This window comes from Gracilinanus agilis, chromosome 2 (assembly GCF_016433145.1).
Source record: "Gracilinanus agilis isolate LMUSP501 chromosome 2, AgileGrace, whole genome shotgun sequence".
NCBI lineage: Eukaryota > Metazoa > Chordata > Mammalia > Didelphimorphia > Didelphidae > Gracilinanus > Gracilinanus agilis.
In genome coordinates this window covers 38,280,890-38,290,675 of record NC_058131.1, presented here as the reverse complement: position 1 = coordinate 38,290,675, position 9,786 = coordinate 38,280,890, and the positions used below count along the sequence as shown (strand labels likewise).

The following is a 9,786-nucleotide window of genomic DNA, read 5'->3' as shown; positions in this document are numbered from 1 at the left end:
GGGGCCACCGAGGCAGGGAGATGCGCGTGGTGTCCGGGTCCCATCCACGAGGGATGGCCGTGGAAGCAAAAGTTCTCCCACTGCCCACAGTCCAACGGTGGCCACATCCCCGGAGGACCAGAGTCCTGATGTCTCATGTTTGACTGGTGAACCTCCCAAGAGGGCTCTGAGCATCCGCAGAGGATTCGGGGTGTATGTCTGAACTGGGGTGAGGTGGGAGACCAGGATGGGGAGAGCGGAGGGAAAGGAGAGACCCGATGATGTAAGGAAATTGGACAACCTAAAAAATGGGGGCTCGCCTAAGTGGGCAGGGTGCTAATGAAGAGGAGGACCTACGCCATTGGAGCTTCTTCACAACAGTTGCTATTTCCACCACCGGCTATTCCATCTCCCACCTTTGTACCCAGAATTCTCCCTTATCTTCCTCCACAGTTCTGCATCTTAGAACCAAATTGTAGCTCCCTTCAAGGCACAGTTTAAACGACACCTCCTGAAAGAGATCCTTTCAGATACCCAAAGTAGGGAGTGGACCGAGTCCAAGAGAATGTTCTTGGCATGGCTCCACCCAAGCCAGGGGGCAACTCCCTTCCCTCATCCTCACCCCCTTCTCCACCAAAGGTGGATACCTGGTAAATTTTTCAAAAGCCAAAGGAAATCTCTGTCCTTACCCTGATCCCCATGGGGCTGCCTAGAATGGATATTTATCTAGTAACCCAAGAGAAATTACGGATCCGAAAGAATCAAAAGCCAGCAAACTTTAAGAAGGAAAAAAAAAAATCACTTTTCCTCAGGCCAGATCTGGACTGCTTTTTTTTTTTTCTGCTGACACGGGCTGCAGAATTGGTGTGGCATGTCGGAAAGAGCACTAGACTGACGTCAGAAGGCCTCCGTTTGAGACCCAGTTCTACTACTTATTGCTACGTGACCTTGATCAAGTGTGACTTCTCTGATCCTCAGTTTGTTCATCTGTAAAAGTACTAGATGATCTCTAGCAGTCATTATCAACTCTGGCCCTAAAAGAATCCAGAGAGCCACGGGACTGATATCTAACTTGCCCATAAGTGCATCATGATCTACTGGGCATTGTCAAACTTGAAGTTAGAAAGACCTGGGTGCAAATTCCACCCAGGTACACCTCACCTGCTACCTGTGATTCCAGTCAAGTCACCTGACCTCTTTGAACCTCATTGTCTTGTCCTGTCCAGTGGGGACAATAAATCTAGAAAGGGTGTTAGATGCCATCTAGCCCAATCCCTTCATTTTAGAAATGGGGAGACTGAAGCCCCAGGGAAATTAAACCACTTGCCCAAGAGCATACCAGGCTATGTGTCAGAAGCAGGACTGGAACTCAGATCTTCTAACTCTTTCTACTAAACCTTGTAATCTTTGCCAAAAGACTATTGTTTTGTGAATCCAGTGAGAAAATGTCTATGCAACTTGAAGTCACTCTCTAAAAGAGAGCCATTGTTAGTCTTATTCCTCCCAGAAAGCTTATCATAAACCAAGGCCTGGCACATAGTTGGTGCTTGTCAAATGAACAGATGAATTCCAAGCTGCTTCCTTCCCTGAAGAGACCCTCCCTGCACTCCTAGTGGGAGATACATCCCTTTGTCCCACAGGGTTCTCAGCTGGGGTTCCCCCTCTGGTCCTCCTTGCCTTGTCCCAAAGGAGCAAAGTCTCAGAGAGAATCTTTAGGTTGGAGAGCAGCCTTTGGGGAGAGATCTTTTCAGTCTTCCCCCAAGGTCTGAACTTAAGGCAAATGTATAAGTAATATTACCTTGGATGAGGAGTTGAGCCAGAGTTGGTTTTGCTTTTGTTTTTACCCACACTGCCCCTTTCCTAAAACTTGTGTGCTCAGGAACCCCCAAGTGAAGCTGGCTCAGTCCCACTCAAAGCTCTGGATCTGAACTGATAAGCAGAAAGACCTGGCAAGGCCCAGTACCCAAGATGAGCTCACTGGGGAAACTGAAATCCTGTAGGGCCAGAAACCTGTTTTCTTGGGGCCACGCATTCCCATACATCCTCCATAAAGCCCTGGTTTATTCTAAAACGAGTGCGAATTTCATTCCTTAACTGACCAAGGGGAAAGAGTAGGGTGGTCTGGTGGAAAAACCCCGAAGCCCAGCCCTCCTTTCAGTTGCCTCTCAACTCATTTCCTTCCACAGGTGAAGGAGATCTGTAGCCTGTGATTCTGTCTATGGTAAGAGGCTCCCCACCACCACTACCATGCAATGGGGAGAGCTGAGTCACCCAGGCGTATCTGAAAATACCCTGAAAACAAAGGCATTCAAGGCTTCATTTTTACCAGAAAAAAGAAGAAGAAGAAGAAGAAAAACTGGGCAAAGGGACATTCTGTTCCCTTCATTTCCAAGGCCTCCCTTCACAGGAGAAAGGCAATTTCCACACAAAACAATATTGAGATCACTGCTTATTTTGAAGTAAACATTTGGGGAACTTTGTCAGCTTGAAATAAATCCTTTTTTAAAAAAAAAGAGAGAAAGAGAGAGAAAAGAAAGGAAAAAACCCAGACAAATTCAAATTGTTTTATGAGAACCAATTAATAAATGCTAATTCATTCTGGTATATCTCCACTAAATTACTGTTTGATTTAATTGCTGGGGAATTTTCCATTACTAAATTCTCCCTTGCTGAATTTTTGCATTATTTATATATTTTTTCAGTTGCATTAATAGTGAGGTTGGTATGCGATATTATCTGCTGCCATTTGTGCGTTTGAAAATGTTTCCTCATTCTTGCAGCTTCGTGTAATTGAGGAGAAGTCTCATTAAAAGCAGAGAAGATTTTGCGCAGAAATGATTGGAAAAGAGACTGGCCGCTATTAACCCGAAACGAGAGAATCTTTTCTGGTGGTTTTTCCCTCATTCCTGGATGTTTTCTTTTTGGTTAATGGGTGAAGGTTTCCCAGTGCCAGTGCACCAAACGCTGGAATGAGCAGGAGCACGCATGTATACAAATCTGACCGTGGGTTTAATTAATGATAAAGACCAATAAAAACTGGAGCTCTGGCTCCAATCCCCCTTAACTCAAATGTTGCATTTCTCTGCTCTCTCTCTCTCTCTCTCTCTCTCTCTCTCTCTCTCTCTCTCTCTCTCTCTCTCCCCCACCCCCGCAAAACTACCAACCAAAAGAATCAGAAACCTTTGAAATCCTGCCTCTTTCAGTCCTTCATTGAAGTGCCTTTAATCTGTGGATAAGGGAGATGGGAGCACAAACAAGAATTTGGTGGGTTCAAGGCTGACTATGCAAAACACAATTAATTCTGTTGTTTTTTGTTTTTTTTTACTGTAACATACAGAGAATTATCCCTATCTAATTCTCTTCCCTTTATTCTACACAGCTATAAGCCCCTTGTTTATGAAACTTCTACCTTTCCTTTCTCTTGTGCCTTCTCTATCTCAGTCCATGTATTTTTCCCCATGATATTCTGGTTCTCTCTCTCTCTCTCTCTCTCTCTCTCTCTCTCTCTCTCTCTCTCTCTCTCTCTCTCTCTCCACTTTCCTCCCCCTCCCCTCCTGCTCTAAAACTTTCTGGGATGTGAATGATTAAACCACATGCTCGGAGGTTTTGGCATGAGAGGGCATGTCACGGTAAGGAAAATTTCACCTTCATACTCTGCTCCATCAATAATTACAGCAAGATGGTGACTCGGGAATATGTCTTATAAATTGCCTTTTTGCAAATAAAGAAAGGCTTCTAGTCGTTTGTTTCTCCCTGGCCTGCCCCTCAGTTTGGAGACTGCCCTCCGCTCATTTTATCCTGGGCTGATTTTTCGTTCCTGTCCATTGGTGTAGCCTAGATGCAGAGTTCCTATTTTTATACAGAGGCTCACAAACCTACAACCTGCCGTAAGAAATAATGAGCGGCGGAGAGGGCGTGATATACCGTTCTACCTGCCTATTTCATTATCGGAATTGACGTGCTTCTTTTTAATGAAAGACCTCTTGCTTAATCAAAATTCCTTTAGATTTGTTCTCTTTAAAATGGAATTCTTTCTCTCTTTCTCTTTTTTTCCCAACTTCCTTTGCTCCTCAACAAAAGTACGGGGCTTCGGAGTAGTGGCTGGTGACTTAAAATAAATTCATTTCCCTTCCCATCCTCTCACCACCAGATTCCCCAACGAACGGGTCCAATAGACATCAAAAAAAGTGTCACTCAGAAATAATGACTTCTTATCCATCAAGCAAGGCCATTAAAGTGACAAAGCCTCAACAGATACTTATCTTCAAACTAATTCACAAGGTAGCTAAATTATCTCCTAATTAACTTTCATTGATGAAGGTGGGAGGCTGGTCGGAGCCTAAAACAAAGATGAATTGAAAAACTCCAAGGCGGCTTTATGTTCCTCGGGGCTAGGTCAGCAGCCTTCCTGGAGGAGGAAGGCTACAATTCCAGCACCAGCAAGTGGGGCGGAGAGGGCGGGGGTGGGGGGAAATCTTCCCCAAAGAAGTCCTCTCTCTCCTTTCCAGTCTAAGCACAGGGAAAGAGAAAGGACCTGGAGAACTTTGGGAGTTTGCTTTTCCTTTTCGTAAGCCTGACCGATTGTATTCGGAAAACTGATTGATTCGGTAAAGTTGAGAACGTCGCCAAACTTTTCAGGGGAGTCTCATCAGTTGAGCTCTTCCAAAAACATTCCCCCCACCCCACCCCCCGCAGCGTGAAGACTTCGGGGTGAGGAGAGGGGGCTTCTGTGGGTGCCTGCCCAAGTACCTGGGCCCCCTTGTCAACTTTCCTTTGTTCTTTCTCTGGGGCGATGCGGGATGGTTTCGTTTGTGTGTCATTTGGAAATTGGAGACAACGAAAAAGTATTCGGCGTCCCAGAGAACGAACTAGAGAGTGGTCTGGTACCCTCAAAAAGAAGAAGCCACGTGGAGGGGGCCCCAAGAATAAATGGAAGAGGGAGAATGCAAAGGAATTGGCGGGTGGCAAAAAGAACTCGGATTTTTTAAAAGGAAAAATAAAGAACTAGCAAAAGATCAGACCAGCCTGGGCAGAAGCCGTCTACTTAGGACTTCTGGGAACTTTTCTCGGGGACACGCCTTTATGGGGTGGTCGATCTGTCAGGTGGCCCAAGGGCAGGGTCCAGAACTGCCCTGGGGTCCGGCCCGGCTTCATTCGTTGGAAAAGAGGCTAAGGAGAGAGGGCCTGATTATCCCGCTCCGAGTGAAAGAAACCCTAGTTTTCACTTAAGACTCTTAAATACTTGGAAATGAAAGCATTTGGGCTAAGTGGCCGGGGTTATTCGTGTCCCCCACTTTCCCCCCCGCACACAAAGCACCCCAGTCCGGCAGAGTCTACGACTGCAAAAAAAAAGGGGGTGACGAGTTTTCATCTACAACAAGCCGGCTAATGAATCTGACCCCGAAGACGGAAAGGCCCCCTGGGCTGGAGGTTTGGGAATGGATGTTGAAAAGAAATAACTCCATTAAGGAGCTGGGAAACCCCCACAATTAATACAAATCACATTGGATTTTACGCTGCTGCGCTTGGACACAGTTTTGTCCAGCCTTGTCAAGCTTTTCACCAAATTCGGGAAGAATCTTTCCTTCCTCCCTCCCTTCTCTTCTCGGTATTCAATCTCTCTTTCCTCTTCTCTTTTCTCTTAATCTCTGTCACTCTGTATTCCTGTCTCTGGCTCTCAGTCTCTGCGTGTCTCTCAATCTCTGCTTGTCTGCCTCTTCTATCTGTCCGTCTCTCCCTCTGTTACTATGTGTTTCTGTCTCTGGCATGTGTGTACATACATATATGATAAGTGAAGAATATACACGTGCATCCTATACACGAAGATCCTATACACGTAGGTGCTATTTGTGGCACAGTTGGAAGCATAAAGGGGCCCTGTCGCCCTAGACAGAAATGAGCGTGCAAATCTGCTTGCATGGTCAGACCGCAATTTTATTCGCCTGCTCTTTACATTCCTTTTAAGTGAAAAGGCCGCTTTACGTACGGGTGCGCGTATGCATAGGTGGTTCGTAGTTGCCCTAATCAGCGCCTAGGAGAAGACGTAGAACTATAACGAAAAATTAAACCGGCTAGAGCTGGAGGCAAAATCGGCTCCAAGCCCTGGGCCCGGGGCTTTCAGACCTAGAGCCTCCAGAACTGCGGCGCGGGGAACACAAAAGACAGACTGGGTCCCTTCTCCTAGCTCAAGATGAAATGATCCAGGTGGGAAGGCCAAGAGCCGAGAGGGGAAGGTAGCCCAGCGTGCTGAGGGCAATGCCCAGTTTCTGGGAACAAGCGGCAGACAACGAAACACAGAGGCGAAATCTTGGCTGTCCCCAGAATTTGGCTCCAACAACCCATACCCAGCTTGGGCGAAACAGCGCCTGGAGGAGTCCTGTTTGCCCCTGGGGAATGGGGACAGTAAATCCCTCTCCCTCCCTCCGAAGTCCTGGAAAAGTCAAAACGAGACCAAGAAAGGGGGTTCCAACATGGTACAAATTAATTGTCATAAGACTGAGATCGCTTTAAAAAAGGAAAGGAAAAAAAGTGCCATAAAAGGTTTTCTGAAATAAAAGGGATTCTTCTTCTAAGAGTTCTTAACCTACTACCCGTGACCACAAATCACCTGAATGACCCTCTTCCCCAAAGCTCGCTCTATCTGGCCAGGGCTTGGGGGAAGCTGGGCATCCACCCCCTGCTGTCCCTGCCTGCTTATTCCTGGTTCAAGCTCCTTCCTAGATCCGAGCCCCCACCGGAGAAGGCCCTGCGGCCCCAGACGCTATTAAGCCGAAGGAGACCCCGGCTAGTGCCTGCAGGACCAGGGACCGGCAGAGAGAGGGAAACGTTTTGCTTAGGGTCAATTCGGATTTCGTTCGGACTGGGTCCGGGATACTGTCCCCGGTGATCTCAGGAAGCCACTGGAACCGAGAGAGCAAGATTTCCCGAGCCTGGTGAGACCCAGGTGCGTGTCTGGGTATCTCTCAATGTCTGAGCGCCGTTCGCGGGGTACGGGAGAGAAGGAAGAGACCCTGAGCGCCGGCAGGCAGCAGCCTCCCAGCCCAGGACAGCCTGGAGCGGAGGTGGGGATAAATAGAGATCTCTCACACCGGGCAGCCGCCGCGCTCGGCCTCTTTATTATAACAAATGTTCCGTTTACAGAGCGGGACTTCATATTCGCCCGGAATTAATCTGAAACATCGATTTCCTCTCACTTTGCCGGTCCAAATCAATAGCCCTGCGCCCTGGCCCCATAAATCGCCTTCGCGGTTGCGGGTGTGGGCTCCATCTATCACTGAGGTCGGGCTTCCGGTCCTACTGCCCTGGCACTCCCTGAGCCCCTCACCGCTGGAAACCCCCCCCCCAGCCCCACCTCCGCGCCCCCTGAGCGGTGGAGGGTGCAAATCCTAGCGAGGTGGCGCTCCCACCTGCACTACACCGGCTCCTACTCTATGGGCCCAGCCCTGGACCAGCGGGGCAGGAGAGGGAGAAGGAGACCCAGCTGCATTTGGGGAGGATGGAGGGAAAGAGAGCCTGGGCCCGCCAGGCTGGAACCTGGGACCGAGACACCCCAGAGGGGATGACCAGCTTCCTACTCCTTCTTACCCCACCCCACCCCCGCTCCAGCCTTGGGGCAGGGTATGAGGAGCGGGGAAAGAAGCCCCAAGTTTCGTTCGCATTAGACCCCCCCTCCCCCAGTCTCGGATTTACCCCGGAACCTCTACCACTCTCTTTCTCCCTGTCCTCCGGGACAGCCTCCGGGTCTGTCTCCTGCTCGGGTCAGGCTCAAGCTGTCCCCCTACCCCTCTCAGGAGTCTAGGAGTCAGAGACCTGCGCCACAGAAGCTCGTCTGGCCGGGCCCCGGGGCTTGTAGCCTAGTGGAGGCGAAGCCCTCTATATGGAGCGGGAGGCCGGCTGGGGGAGCTGTACGTGGCCTGCCCTGGAAGCGGCCCTCAGCCAAGCCGCGTCCGCTCCGTCCGGGCCGGGGGCACAAGACTTATCCCGGGGAGGAGAGGTCAAGGGCCCCGCCTGGCCCGAGAGCAACCAGAGCCTCGGAGTTCCCTTCCTCCGGCCCTGGGCGCTTGAGAAGGGGAGCTCCAGCCGTACGCCCCGCACCGACGGGCCAACCACTGGACGGACAGACTGACCGACACACAGGCACACACGCTCCGCTAGGGCTCCGGGCCTTAGTGCCCCGGCCCTTGGACCCCGCCGCGTACCTTACCCGAGCGGATGGAATTGTGAGGCATGGCGAAGGAAGCGGTCACGGTCCACGCAGAGGGTTCAGGGATCCCGGACACCTGGTTCCGACAGCACCCGCCTCCGGGCTGCTCTGCTGGGAAAATTCAATTGGCCGGCAATGAGCCCCGCAGCCCCTCCCCCTAGACCCCCTTCTCCTCAGCCCCGGCAAGGGGGCTAATTGGGAGACCAGCAGTCCAGGGTGGGTTCGAGCCCGAACGGGACCCCTCGGTGTGGCAGGGGACCTGTGAGCCGGCCCAGCTGCCGGATTGAGTGCGGTGAAAGCTCCTTCGAATTCTGGTTCCCTCTTCCCTCCTTCCTCCTGTCCCTTCCATGCCCACCTCCGTTCACTTGAGTCTGAAAAGCTTCCCAGGGCCTGCCCCTGTCTGTCCGCCTCATCCGCTCGCTCCCTCCTTCTTGTCCCGGGGGCTTCTTACCTGGCCGGCTGCAGGCCCTCGGCTGCCTGGGTCCGCCTGGAGGATACCCGGCTCTCCTCACCTTCAGTGGTTCGGAAGTTTGTTCTCATCCGCCCGGCATCACCGACCGGTTTTATCCCGCCGAGGCCCTGGGAGATGGGTCTGGCGAGGCTTGCAGGCCGCGGATTGGCTGGCTGGGTGCAGAGGGGCGCGGGGAAGGGGAGGATTTTGCAAGGGGGACATGGCTGAGTGGACTCAGGAGTTAGAGACATTCGCGGGAGCTTCTGTTCTGTTTACAGCCTGAGAAGGGAGAGGGAGACAGCTGAGCCCCCAACTGCAGCAGGCCAGGGTCCAGGGCCACTGGGTCCCCAGAGGAGGGGGCTACAGAGGCAGAATGGGGGGAGAACAGAGGGTAGGAGTGAAGGACACCCTAGGGCCAGTTCCTCCTGGGAGGGGCAAGTTGTCTCTCTAGTGCACTCAAATTCTTTTCCAGTCCAGGGTTAGCTACTTTCTAGCCCAGTCTTTGCCCACTGCGTAAAGCTATTTTTTTAATTAATTTATTAAGATTTTTTAATGTGCGTTTTTTTTTCCTAAGGCAGAAGCCTTCTCAGAGAAACAAAAGAAGGAAGAGATGATTCCAGGGAACTGACCGAAGGTGAAAAGGCTCAGTCTCTTCTCTCCTAGTGATGCCCACCTTCTCCCCTTCCCCCACATTTTTTACTCCAGCCTCGGATGGTCAGAAACGGGAAACTCTCTCAGATTTTCAAAAGACGTCATTAGATCATCATTTTATCCTCATTCTTTAAATAAAAATATGATGATGATAATAATAATGATGATGAACTATTGGATGGAGAAGGAGGAGGTCTACCCGATATTGGTCAGTGCTTAAGCTTTTCAGTTGGGGCTACCAGGATCAGTCTCAGCCCAGAAACGAGGGAGGAAAGAGAAGCAGGCAGTAGAGGGGGAAGCAGGGACTTCATGTATGTTCCCAGGTTCAAATGGGAAGAATTTTGAAGAGGCTTCCGGAATAATGTGGTTGAATTGGCCAAAATGTTCTACTTGGAGGAATGTGTTGGGGTGGGAGGAAAGCAAAGCAGGGAAGTGAGAAAGGAATAATTGCAAGGGGAAAAAAAAAAGATTTTCACTAGAAGGAAATATCCTGTCATAATGG

The 9,786-nt window shown here is 50.4% G+C and overlaps 1 protein-coding gene across 3 annotated transcripts in view; it reads right to left on the bottom strand.

Moving 5' to 3' along the window:
* Nucleotides 1-8,710, bottom strand: part of PAX8 (paired box 8) — an 83,148-nt gene extending 74,438 nt beyond the window's left edge. For 2 of the 3 annotated variants that reach the window (XM_044663083.1, XM_044663085.1), the window contains exons 1-2: nucleotides 8,634-8,710; nucleotides 8,183-8,290 (exon numbers count right to left, since the gene is read on the bottom strand). In XM_044663083.1, the coding sequence (XP_044519018.1) occupies nucleotides 8,183-8,207 (25 nt within the window). In that variant the 5' untranslated portion in view covers nucleotides 8,208-8,290; nucleotides 8,634-8,710. Of the gene's footprint in view, nucleotides 1-8,182; nucleotides 8,294-8,633 lie in introns of all 3 variants that reach the window. The other variant, XM_044663084.1, reaches the window with a different exon arrangement.
* Between the last annotated feature and the right edge of the window lie 1,076 nt (nucleotides 8,711-9,786).